Source organism: Antrostomus carolinensis, unplaced genomic scaffold (genome assembly GCF_000700745.2).
Source record: "Antrostomus carolinensis isolate BGI_N321 unplaced genomic scaffold, ASM70074v2 scaffold13845, whole genome shotgun sequence".
NCBI lineage: Eukaryota > Metazoa > Chordata > Aves > Caprimulgiformes > Caprimulgidae > Antrostomus > Antrostomus carolinensis.
In genome coordinates this window covers 370,649-382,991 of record NW_010315826.1, presented here as the reverse complement: position 1 = coordinate 382,991, position 12,343 = coordinate 370,649, and the positions used below count along the sequence as shown (strand labels likewise).

Sequence of the window (12,343 nt, the reverse complement as noted above, 5' to 3'; positions counted from 1 at the left end):
AAATGGTGTTGTGGGCCCCGGTGGTTTCTGCTGCTTCCTCCCCTCCCGCCTGCCTCTTGCCAGTGGTACGCAGGAGGGGCAGCAAGGGCAGGGGAGCTGGCAGCTGCCAGGGTAAGGAGGTAGGGGACATCTCCGAGGGCTGATGAAGGCAGAGGTGGGTGCTGATCTGTCCCCACTCACCTGCAGTGCACCGTGATGGGCCCGTCCTGCCCAAACTGCTCCTTGGTCTTGTGCACCTGCCCGATGAAGTCGATGAAGCCCTCTCCCGTCTTTGGCACGCCCTGCTCAGGCCAGTCTGTGAACTGGAACTGGCGGATGGTCCGTGACTGGCCGTCCTGCAGGGACAGGGGTGTTAGACGTGAACCGTGGGTGAGGAGACAGCAAGAGGGGCTGATCTCGCTCCCCTCGGCACGGGTGCTGCTGACCTGCTCTCAGACCCCCTGGCCCAGGCCAGGCAAGAGGGTGCACACACCGTGCATGAGCCCAGGCAGATCTTTTGCTGAGCGTTTGGTGCCTGCATCTGCTCTCCCACATTCACTCCAATTTGGCTGAGCTGAGCAGAGCTTTGGGTCCCTGCAGGGTCTGTTGGGTCAGTGCCCTGGTCCTGTTTGGAGCCCATGTTTACTGTCACACAGGGGTCCTGAACCGGGTCAGGTGCTGCACACAGAGACTCCAGGTGCAGGGAAGCCCGTGTTAAATGCTTGCCCATAGTGCACAGCACAGGTAAGGCAGGGTCTGGTACTGATAGGGATCCCTGAACTGTTCACGGGGCTGACAGAGCTGGCAAGGAAGAACTTGTGGTGAGGAGTGGTAGGTGAGGGGCAGCAGCCCCTTCTGCCGGCAGTGCAAAGCAGCACCTTGCTTTACATTTCCTCCAGGAACTGCTACAGGCTCCCTTCGCTGGCCTGGGCAGGGCAGAGGAGGGGTAGAGGCACAGGAGCCAGCAGTTGCACTCACCCTGGCATCTGTCACCTTGAACTCCCGGAGGATGTACTGCGGCATGTTGTACTCCGCCATGGGGTCCACGACAAAGTACTGGTACCGGGCAGAGCGCTCCGCGGGCCAGTACTGATGGCACTTCTCCTGTGGACGAGGGGCACAGTGAAACGTTAGCACCGACAAGCTGTTGCTCTTCTCTCCTGCTTCCTGGGAGCGTATGTGGCTGTGGGGCCACAGAGTCAGCCCCAGGACACGCCAGCAGGAGACTGGCCCAGAGCAGCTGGTGCTGGGGACAGACTGGGGTGAGCTGAGAGCTTGTGCCCAGAGACAGCAGCCACGCAGCCCCCTTCTCCCCAAGCAGGATTCGTACCCGGCCCATCTCACGCAGCTTTGTCAACATCACCACGATGGTGGAGTTGTGCTCCCAGAGCATCCGCCAGAAATCCTCCGTGGTCTCGGCCAGCGGTCCCTGCGTGGCGATGTAGGCCTTCTGTTGCCTGCGACAAACATAATGGTGCTCAGACCCGCTCCTGGGAGGTGGGCAGCAGATGTTCTGGGGGCTGGTGGGCTGGGAGGGCTGGTGGCGGGGACCCCATGCAGCAGGGCTGACAATGCAGCTGCAGGAGACAGGTCTCTAGGACTAGCCATGGACTCGGGGGGGAGGAATGAGCCTGCCCAGCACATGTCTTCTAAGTGTTCCCCACAGATGCAGTGAGCACCACTGGGTGCAGGACCCAGAAAGGCTGATAGTCCTTGCTGGGCTGACACTGTCCTCAGCCTAGCCTCTCCCTGCTGCTTGTCCCTAGTGCTGCTGCACTGGGAGCCTTCTCAGCACCCAGGCCCACGTGAGCAGGCTGCCAGCACCCATCCAGGCTGGGAGGAGGGGCTGTGCTTGGGGATGATCCCAGCAGCACCCTCGGGTTCCTGAACTTTTCCTCTCTGCAGCATCCCCATCCCTCCTGTTGCATGGGAAGACAACGAGCAACTCAATCAAGTCACCTGGATCACACACCAACTAGTAACTCGGGCAGTGTGGAAACCACCAATATAATTTTGCCAACTTTTCTGAAGCTTCCAAATTTGTCCCCGGTTCCACTGCAAACCAGAGCATCTCTCAAACTACCCTGTGTGAAAGCAGAGCTTGACCTGCCCCAGCCTGGCACCCACCCTGAAGAAAACACCCTTGGTGCTCTGGACTCTGAGAGGGCCAGCTCTGGCGTGCTGGTTCTTTGGCTTGCTGAGCGCCCAGCCTGGCACGCCATGCCATGCCGTGCCATGCCACCCGCGAGAGCCGCATCTGGCGCTGCACGGGTGGCAGAGACACGGTCTCGCGTCACCACTGTGCGGCGCCGGAGCCCGCGGGAGGAAGGCAGCATTCCCCCCCCCCCAGCACTGCATCATCTCTCCTTTAATGGGTGCTAAAAATTAATGAATGATGCTAAAAATTAATGAATGTGCTGCAAGACATGTGCAGGATGAAGACAGGGGCTGCTTCAAGGTGGATTTACAAGACATCATAAAAAAGCAGGGAGTGGGGGCGTGGCACGAAACAAAAGAGCTAATAAAGATGCAGCATCAGTGATGTCTGCAGAACCTTGGGCCAACTGATCTCTTTAGATAATACCAAGAAGATTGCTCGGTTCAAAGGAAAGGACAGGGAGAGATAACGGCACTCCTCAGGGACCGGGTAGGTAGCACATGAAACGGTACCACCTGCTGTGCTGGCAGCCCGCCCCCTGTAGCATCACCAAGGGGCAAAACCAGCATCGATTGCTCTTGATCAGCTCTGGAGCCAGGGCATTGTGGCTGCAGCCCACCCGTCGGGCACCAGGCTGCCGGGGCGGGCGTGCAGGCGGGCGGCCACGTTAATGAGGCCGTGCTGGATGGCTCTGAGCCACACAGGCAGGGAGGAGCGGAGGCTGCTCCGTCACAGCTTTTCTGCAGCCCCTTCATCCTTCCCCATTACTCCGTCCCACCCTGAGGGAGCCTGGCTCGCTGCAGTTTTGCTGTGTTTGGATGCTCTCAGGGTTGCTCCTCTTCTGCTCCCTGCCCAGTCTTGCCTCCATGTAGCCCTTCTCCCTGGGAACCCTTCCTGGGCTCAGCTGCCCGAGCAGGGACGGAGGCACAGAGCCGCTGGCCTGGCTGCACCAACATCTGTTGCCTTTGGCAGTGCCTGTTGCTCCTGGGAGGTCATCAGCCCGTAAGAAGCGTTTGGGCAGAGCCAAGCTGGAAGGGGACTGTGCCACATCCACTGTTGTATCCCCCACCTCTGCACTGGGCGACCCTACTGCGATGGTGCACAGAGAGATGACGGGAATGAGCCTTGTATGTGTGTCATTAGGATTTGGTCTGGATTATTGTCCAGGGATTGGCTGGGAAGGAGATGTGGCCACTGGGCTTTTTCCCTGCATTCTCCTCTCCTAGCACTTAGCATCTGAGAATGCAATGCCAGCAGTTAGATAGAGAAACTGTAAGTATTACTGCCCCACTAGATCTTAATTAGTGCTTTCTAAAAGGTATCTCGCAGAGCAGAACCCAGTGATGGGCTCCCCAGTGTCCAGCACCAGCCGTGCCTGAGGATCCACAGAATCCTCCCAAAATCAAGACATGGAACAATAAGCCTTGGGCTGCTGCCTGGATCAGCCACGCAGTACAAGCACACTTCTACCTCTGCTTGCTACAGCTAGTGAGGGAGGGTGGGTTTGTGTTAGACGTTGCAGATATAAAACACATGCCACATGCCAAGGGATGCCTACCAGAAGATCCTATAAACCTCTGCAGGAGGCAGCACAGCCTCCCACCCCAGGCATGTGGGCATCTGTCCACAGCAATACAAGCCTGCCTGGCAGTGCTCACTCACCCACAGTCATCACATATTGTAACTATACACACTGGAGCATCTGAGAAGGTGGAAATAGATAAAATGCAACAAAGCGATCCTCAGCCCAACTCTAGGCAGCCAGGACCAGTCCTTGGGAAAGAGGAGAAGGCAGCTTTGCCCAGGTTCCCAAGCAGGCAGGACAGGCCCAGGCACCTGAGGCAGCCCTTACCTGTACCCATCTATGAAGCTGGCATTGATGTAATCGGAGCCCTCAACACCCCGGATAGGCTGAAGACAGACTCTTGTCAGCTCGTATGGCATGATGTTCACGAGGCGGTTCTTGAATTTGTTGCATGGGAGGTTGGCACTGATGAAACGTGAGGTATGTGCTTTAGAATTGGCCAGCAGCTGAAAGAGGAAGAGACATGTCAGGCCCTTGCTGGGGATGCAGCAGTCTGGGGGTAAAATCAGGACCTAGCAGCAGGGCAGGTAGGAGCCACGCAGGGCACACAGCCACGCTCCCTCTTCTGACCAAGGGACAGTCACTGGGGACCAGGTCTTTCCAGACCAAATTAAGAGCCCTGCCACCACGTTATGCAGAAGCTGCACCCAGCTGCTGTATTGTGCAGTAATCAGTCTGGTTTTCACTACTGTGTCAGCCCCTCTGCTGTGGCATTGCACACCTAGGCACGGCATGGCCTCGCTGCTGGCTTCTGGTACACGGCTGTAGGTGACAGCAGGGGAAACACCTGCACTGACCTGCTGGCACAGCCCCAAAGCCACCCACAGTAGAGTGGAGACTCACAGCAGCTCTCTGACCCACAAAGGGCCAGGATGTGAAGCTTTGTACCTTGCTGAACCAAGGACACACGCCTCGTGGCATCAGGAAAGGAAAGCTTTCCATCTTCCAACAATGTCTTGCTATTTACTTCTCACCCCAGAAGAACCCAAGAAAAATGTGAGAATTGTGACAGTTTTAGGTAAAGAAGATCTATTTTGGGTTACTGTGAGACACTGTATGGTTCTCTTTGAGTCCTGTAAACTGGAGTCATGGTAAATGTGTTACTTGGATCTGCTGACAGAGATATTCAAACAGAAGTCCCTCTTTCTGTTTACCCTTCTCTCTATGTGTGGCAGCTGGTCCTTGGCAGAGGCTCCCTGTGGAAGGACAGAGTTGCTCTTTGAAGAGCGATGCAGCCATGTGAGGCCTTCCCATACCCTGCTCCCCTGGGTTTCCCACACAGTGGGTACTGCCAGTGCACAGAGAGGGGGAAATTTTAATACTATTCTAAAGAGATCCTTGGACAAACAGCAAATTTTTGTCTTTCTTACAACAGCGTTGCTGGAGTTGAGCCTAATTCTCGGGTTTCTCAGGGCAGGTGTCACCATGAGATACTAATGCAGTATGTTCTGCTGTCCCAAGCCCAGGGCACCAGCAGCTCCTGGACCACAGGACAGACCTGTTCAGCTATTCCTAATTTATGCAGAAAGTCAATATTTTCCCTCTCCTGCTCCTTTGTCACTTGGAGGAAATCCCCAGGGTGAAGCTGTATTGCTGCAGTTCATTTCACAGCCTGCATGGTCTGCTGCCTCCCTGCATGAGCTATATAGCATTGCACGAGATCACTGGACTAATGCACCTCATCTGAGAATATGGGCACTTACCAGACCTCACTTCCATCTCCTAGGCAGTAATAAATATCTGCAGTTGGCATTCACAGATACAGATAGCAAAATGTAGGCTTGGCTTCTTTAAAACAGTGTGCCTTAAAACACTGCCTTCACTAATTCTAGACACTGAGGCTTGGTGTCGAGATGGTTAAAAGATAACAGAGCTCAGCATTGAAGAAATGAGACTATAAATGTCTCACATATTTAAATTGGAGCCATTTCCAGACAAGTTGTTCACAGTAACATCAATTATCACTAACACGATCTGCATCTGATTTCAGATGCAGCTCCTGCTGCACAGTGAACCTAGAGGAGAACGTGCTGCTGAGAACTGCGCATCCATCTGCCTTTTCTATCCTCCCCAGAAGCTGCCAATCCAGGGCAGACCATGGCCAACAAAAGCTGTACAACTAAAATGTATTTTAAATCACTGCCTACCTGGTTTAGAAACACACAAAAGAGTAACTGTCTGTAATGATCCACAGCTCTCCTCTCCCAGCCCCTGGATGAGCAGCCCAGTGGGGCTGTGTGGGCAGAGACAAGGTGCTGGGGAAGGGCGGTGCTGGGGCTCTGCCACCCACCTTGAATTCCAGCTCCATTGCGGTAACACTCTCGCCTGGTGGCACCTGGGTCAGCTTCTGGATGTGAGCGAAGAGGTTGCGTGCAGGTACCTCGGTATTGCCACACGTGGCTGCCTCCAGCAAGGCCTCGTGGATGAAGATGTACTGGTCCTCTGTCTGCACCATGTAGTTGCGCTGAGAGCGCATGCATGTCACGTGGCCATAGATGTCCACGGTCTTCTCGTGCTTCATCCGCTCCAGCATGGCATCAATGACAATAAAGCATCCTGTTCGGCCCACGCCGGCGCTGCGGGAACAAAGCACGCGGCCTGAAATGACACCGTCTCCTACAGATGCCACCCAAGCTCTGCTCTTGCTTAAGAGAGCACCTGGACCTAGAGCGCACAGAAGGGGAGTACAGGCTGCTGCCCACACTGAGGGCTAACAAGCTGAGCCCCAAACAAGGGGTGACAGGAGGAGTGAGGGAGAGAGGCACTGGAGAATTTGGGAGGCTACTCAGCCCTTCTGCTGTCCCCCTTTCACTGATGGAGCGGAAAGGACATGGTGTCACTCTGCTGGTCCCTGCAGTGGCTTGCAGCACCTCTACGGGGGAAGGAGAAATGTGTTTAACAGGCAGGAGAGTGACAGCATACGTGTGCATGAAGGCAGAAGACCTGAAGTCCAGGCTGGGCCCCAGCACCAGTAAAGCCCATAATTTCAAGGCTGCTTGTTCCCTAACCCAGGTCACTGTTTCCTAACCCATAAAATGAGGACAGCCAGCCTGAGAGGGGAAAGCAGAAATGGGAGGTCACGCACGTCTATGTAGAGCCCTTTGTTCAAGCACCGGGTGCCTCTCCACGTCTGTTGGAAGGGCAGTAGCAATCCCCAAACTACTCACCCTGAGAGCACCCTGAAAACAACAGACATGCTGTCATGACATGTAAACACAGGCAGAGATAGGGAGCTGGACTTTTCCTCATTTATGGTGCAAGTCAGATCCTTAACAGGGCTTTAATACAGCTTGTTTGTGTGTTAATTATACCCCACTCCCATCTGAAACAGAGCATGAAAGGAGAGCATTAAACACTGCTGGTAAGGCACATGCTGGAAAAGCAATGATGGAGTGGTTTGTTCAGTAATAGTCCCCACTTGGCTGGTACAGATAAATCTTGCCTGGGTAAGATGCTGAGCCTTAGTAGAATAATGTTTTGCTTAAAGAGCGGCCTCTCTACCCTGCAGAAGAGTCCCACTGTAAATAGGAATTATGAATGTCTGTAGAGGTCATTGCGTGCACGTCTGCCAGTGATGTGCCTCTGAAAGGTACCACCTGCTTATGCTGGGCACAGATCACTTTGTTTTCAAATGATACTTGCAGTTTGCAGAAAAAAGTTTTTTCTGATGCTCTCCAAACAGCAGTCCTGTTCAATTTGACAGCAGCAGCAACACAAATGTCACCACTACATTACCACTGCTGGTTGCTGTCCTGTTCCCAGCCCAAGCATGCAGTGCAGCTTATGCTACCGTGAAACCTTCCTGCAGAGCAGGAGACTCCACTTTTAGCCGGACAGCTTAAAGCTCCTGCAGCCAGAAGGCACGTGGCCAGGCGCAGCTTTGCAAACACACAGTCCTACCTGCAATGGACAACCATGGGCCCAGCATCTGGTGGGTTACAGGCCTTGACCCGTCGCAGGAAAGCTAGGATCGGGGTGGGGTATTCTGGTACCCCGTGATCGGGCCAAGCCATGAACTGGAACTGTCGCAGCTCTCTCTTCTCACTGGAGCCATTCTGTTGAAGACAAAGAGGAGTTGTTTTGCATGACAACAGTCTCATCCTAGGATGGGAACCCACTGATGCCATAACAAAGTACCCAGCTGACTGGGTAACAACAGGCACATAATGCTGTGGGTGATCATGCATGTAATGGGCTTTTGCCACTGAAAATTTGGAGGCAAAATGTAGGCTTCTTGCAAGGCTTCTCTACACATAGATGCTCTGTGGAAGACCAGCTGATACAGAGAGCAGATGAGCTCTGCAGCAGTGGAGCAGACTGAAGTCAAGGTGAAAGACTCCTTTCTGCACAGCATGGCATTACCACCCATGTACTCACTACGTGTTCAGAGAAAAATGGGCACTGGGCATGGAAGGGCCAGAGCAGCCATTTCCCTCCCTGCTGCTCTGCATCCTGGGTCTCACTGGGAAGGCTGACCTGCCCTGTCTGCAGAGACTGCCCTGCTCTGGTCTGGGCTTGGCTGAGTGATCAATGCAGCAATGTGGTAGGACTGGCCGGGTGACTGCTGGGGGTGAGATGCCTTCCTGGGGTGTGAGCGTGTCCCCATCACACACTGCTGTGATCTCTGCACACAGAGAGGCACACTCAGAGGCAGTACTGCAAAGCCTGTTTGCATTGTGTGAAACACTGCTGCTAGCACTGTCTCCAGGGTTTTCCAAACACTAATGAGGTACACAGCAGGCAGGAGAGAAGGGCTTGCACACACGTCAGCGGGGCCCCTCCATTTGCATTATTAGTGACAGGAGTGCTAAAAATTCCCTGCTTCCCGTGTTGTCCCTCTAATGAGAGGACAGCTGTTACATGTACACTCGCCAGAGGCAAGCACAGCCCCTGCTCTAGGGCCTATCATGGGGTCTGAATGCAGGAGAACATCAGGTGTCCTGGCCAAAATCCACTGGTGGCCAGATGCACAACCTGCAGTCAGTCTCCCACTGCAGCCCAGCTGTGAGAAATGGCCCATGTGCTGACTAGCCACACGCTTGGCCAAGGCAGGGACAGCTGGTGGCCTCTGCCTGCGAGCCATGCAGCACCCTGCAGCACAGGGGAGTGGCTCTGCATTACCTGGAGCAGGAACAGCCCAGCCAGGGCCATACCTTGTATAGTGCAAAGGTGCGGACGGTGTAGGTCGCCAGCTCGACTGTGTCGAGCAGGGTCACCTGGATCATCCCATAGGTTTCTGTACCTCGGCTCGGCCAGTACTGGTCACACTTTACCTGTGGGAAGGAGAGGAGAAAGGGTCAGTGCTTGGCTGCTGGCTGGAGCATTTGGGGTGAGGAACAGGGCTCTGCCCTCCACAGGGTAAAGACAGAAAAGAGTCATTGTGCAGGGGGGTGCCATACATCCAGATTTCCTTCTCACGGAGAGTCCCAATCCCCAGTAGAAAGGTGGCACACCCTGGACTCCTCTTCACAACATTCCCATTCGGGGTACCCCTGCCACCATGGGGACAGCAGACACCCTGGTGAAAGATGGGACCCAGCCCACAACAGGCTCCAGGCTGGATGCTGTGTCCATGGGGCTGACCCTGTCATCCTTTTTACATTGCCACAGGCTGGAGTGCACTGAGCATCCCTGAGAGATGCCAGCCTGTCCTTACAGGTGGCACATCCCTGGAAATCTACATCTCCCAGGTGTTTCAAAAACTGCTCCGCAGCAAGACACAGATGCCAGCTCAGACACACACAACTTGTTCTTCCTTTGCAAGAAAACAGAGACTGTGGCCAAACCATCCCTTCAACCCCTTCCCGCAGGCAGCACTGTCCCATCACAAAGACACTGCTGCTCCCTAGAGACCCCCTGCCCTGCAGCATCCTTTCTATCCCCCTCCCAACCCCACAGCCAGAACACTCTGAGCTACTGGTCACGGCTCCCACTGCAAGCCCACTGGGCAGAGAGCCCTAACATGTCCCCAGGGCCCCATCCCTCTGTCCCCTTCATTTCCTTGTGCATCCCTCCCTGCTCACCTGCTGATGCCCTCCTCCTCCTCCTATTCACAGCTCAGTGTTTGCAATTACTCATCCGGTTTTATTCTCCCCAGCCCTGAGCTCCCTATTTAATTTGGCACCCTGAGCATCCCTATTTCATCTGGCTCCCACACCCCACAGGGCCGTGGTGCCTGTAGGAAGACTTCATTCCCACCCATATGTGCTGCACCAGAAGTGGTTTCCCACCCTAGGAGAGAAAAGTGAATGGAAGATCATCTGTGCTTGTCAAGGAATAGTAAACTTAATTATTAGCCAAGCGTGTTTACAGGGGAATGTGTGGGAAGGGAAACAACAGGCTTAATTAGAAATCAATGAAGTTCTGCCTTTTAATTGAAGGCACTTTAAGCAGGGTGGGGCTTGTGAGAGCTAAGAGCCCTCATCCTGTACTCTAGCTGCTGGAGTATGGCAAGCTGGGGTCAGAGGGATCTCCCTGCTTTTTTGGGGGTCCTCTCATTAAGTCCTGCCCTGGCAGAAGTGCCTGGAGCAAGGCTGGCTGATGGGGTACTGCAGGCACCTGCATGCCCCAGAGCAGCTCTGCTGCCTCCTGCCCAGGGTCTCCTGCCCTTCAGGCTGCTGTGCTGCCTTGGATCTGTGCTTGCAGCAGGGCAGGCCCCGCACAAATCTCAGAAGACTCCTCTTCTTTGCTTGGCATAGAGCAGCCTGTTATTTTGTGCTGACTAGCTGCAAAGTGGCCAACTCGGAGGTCACAAACCTTATTTCACAGCTAAACTGATCCTATCCTCACAAGTGGGCAGCAGCTGCAGCTGCATCTCTGGCCACCTGAATGTGTCTCACCTGGCTTGGGGACAACGTGACCCTCTCTAAAGGAGGCGAGGGGAGGGCAGAATGGCACCCTGCAAATGCTGGGGACAGCCGCTTGCTGTGTCACCCTCGGTGTGCTTTGCAGGGGACAGCACAGCATGTCCCCATGCCTGGGCCTGCACCCTGGGGACAGTGGTCCCCTCCTGCCTCCCACATGCTACGGGGCCGTGTGTGCTTGAGCACAAAACAAACTTCAGAGGAGTTCCCTGTGCGGGATAATAGCAGCGCCCGGGCTGGTAATTGAAAATTATTTATTCATGACCAGATAAGAGTCAGTCACATTTTCTGCCAAATTTACCCATAATGTTTATGCCCCATTTTCAAGCTCTGTAAATTTTATGCTGAAGCTGATGCACTGTGGCACTAAAGCAGATAAGAGATGTTTTCTTCTGGCGGTGCTTGCTTCTCATTAACTTAAGGAGCACAGTAATGTCCTGAACAGACATTTATTGCAGCTTTGCTGAGTAGTTCCTGTCCCTCCACTTTGACAGCCTGTGCCCAAAAGCAGCCAGGCACCTCTCCCCAGCTCCCGGCCCCACTTGCAAGATCCACATGGCATCACTGCCAGCGAGAGGGCTGGAGTGGGACATGGCTGCCAGCCTCCTCTTCCCCAGAGCCCTTGAGCACCAGCCTCTCTGCACCCCTGCCTGGGGACACCCAGTGCCAAGGAAGATCACACCCCAGGGATGGCTGCTTGGTGCTCCAGGCTGGGACAGAACAAGCCACGGCGTTGCTCTGGGAGACCTTGCTCTGCTGGGCTCTTGGGGATAGCCCAGGGTAGGAGGAATCCTGCTTTAATACCTCCCTCGTGCAACACACCCCGGCTGGGACATGCCACGCTCACAGCTTCGGGAAAACTAATCTACAATGTGTGTTTCTGAACTGCCACCAAATGATTCTGAAACTGATTGTAAAGCTTTGAAGGCAGCTAAATTGCACAATCCAGCCATTTCTATCCTTTATGTGCCTTTCACTTTGTGAAAACATGAAAAAGGGAGGATGATTTGGACCATCAAGCCAGCTGAAATTGCAGACCATAAAAGCTGATGCTCTTTAAAGATTTTTTTTTCCCCCTGCAGCTCAGGAGCCCTTTAAAGCAGTGTCACCCCTACAGGGCTGCAAAGCTGCTGCTGGTCCCAGCTGCTTATCTACACACAGCACTGCCGAGGGGGGTTTGGGGGCTCGCTTAGGAAGACAGCAGAGCCTGCTCTGCACTGGGCATCTCACCATGAGGCCCTGCTGTCCACCTCAGGCTCCACAGCTGGAGAGACAGCCCTTTGCCCGCACCAAAGCCCCCGGGCAAGGGGACTTTCAAGCAAGGTCACCCGTGGGTAACGCTGTGACACCACGTGACTGCCTGGCGCAGTGCTGTCCCACAGCAGTGTGAATATCAGTAGGCAGAGATGCTGCAGGGACCCAAGGGGTTGCATCAGATGAGGTTTGAAAGCTCTAGAGTGGAGTAAAACAGTGACTCATGCTGAAAGCTGGGAACAATGTGCAGTGACCAGGATCTTCCTTGCTCCCAAAAAGGTGTGCTCCTGAGTGAGCTCTAGCCATCACCGAAGTGGCATGAGGAAAAGCCATCCTGCCTTGGAAGATGCTGGAGAAGCCAACAAAAAAACCCCAGAGAAAATCTCCTGCAAGTCCACACCCCAGCTCCCCACCAGGGCCTCCTGTGAGTGGGTACCCTGAGGCACCTACAGGGTCCAGCAAACACATCCAGGGAAATACATCCTGGTGCTACTCAGGAGTGGC

At 54.4% G+C, this 12,343-nt stretch overlaps 1 protein-coding gene across 1 annotated transcript in view; it reads right to left on the bottom strand.

Annotated features, from left to right (window-relative positions):
* PTPRF (protein tyrosine phosphatase receptor type F) overlaps nucleotides 1-12,343 on the bottom strand; it is a 292,186-nt gene that overhangs the window by 768 nt on the left and 279,075 nt on the right. The window contains exons 28-34 of the mRNA XM_029084975.1: nucleotides 8,876-8,995; nucleotides 7,623-7,777; nucleotides 6,013-6,298; nucleotides 3,990-4,168; nucleotides 1,310-1,436; nucleotides 958-1,083; nucleotides 181-335 (exon numbers count right to left, since the gene is read on the bottom strand). Coding sequence (XP_028940808.1) covers nucleotides 181-335; nucleotides 958-1,083; nucleotides 1,310-1,436; nucleotides 3,990-4,168; nucleotides 6,013-6,298; nucleotides 7,623-7,777; nucleotides 8,876-8,995 — 1,148 coding nt within the window. The remainder of the gene's footprint in view (nucleotides 1-180; nucleotides 336-957; nucleotides 1,084-1,309; nucleotides 1,437-3,989; nucleotides 4,169-6,012; nucleotides 6,299-7,622; nucleotides 7,778-8,875; nucleotides 8,996-12,343) is intronic.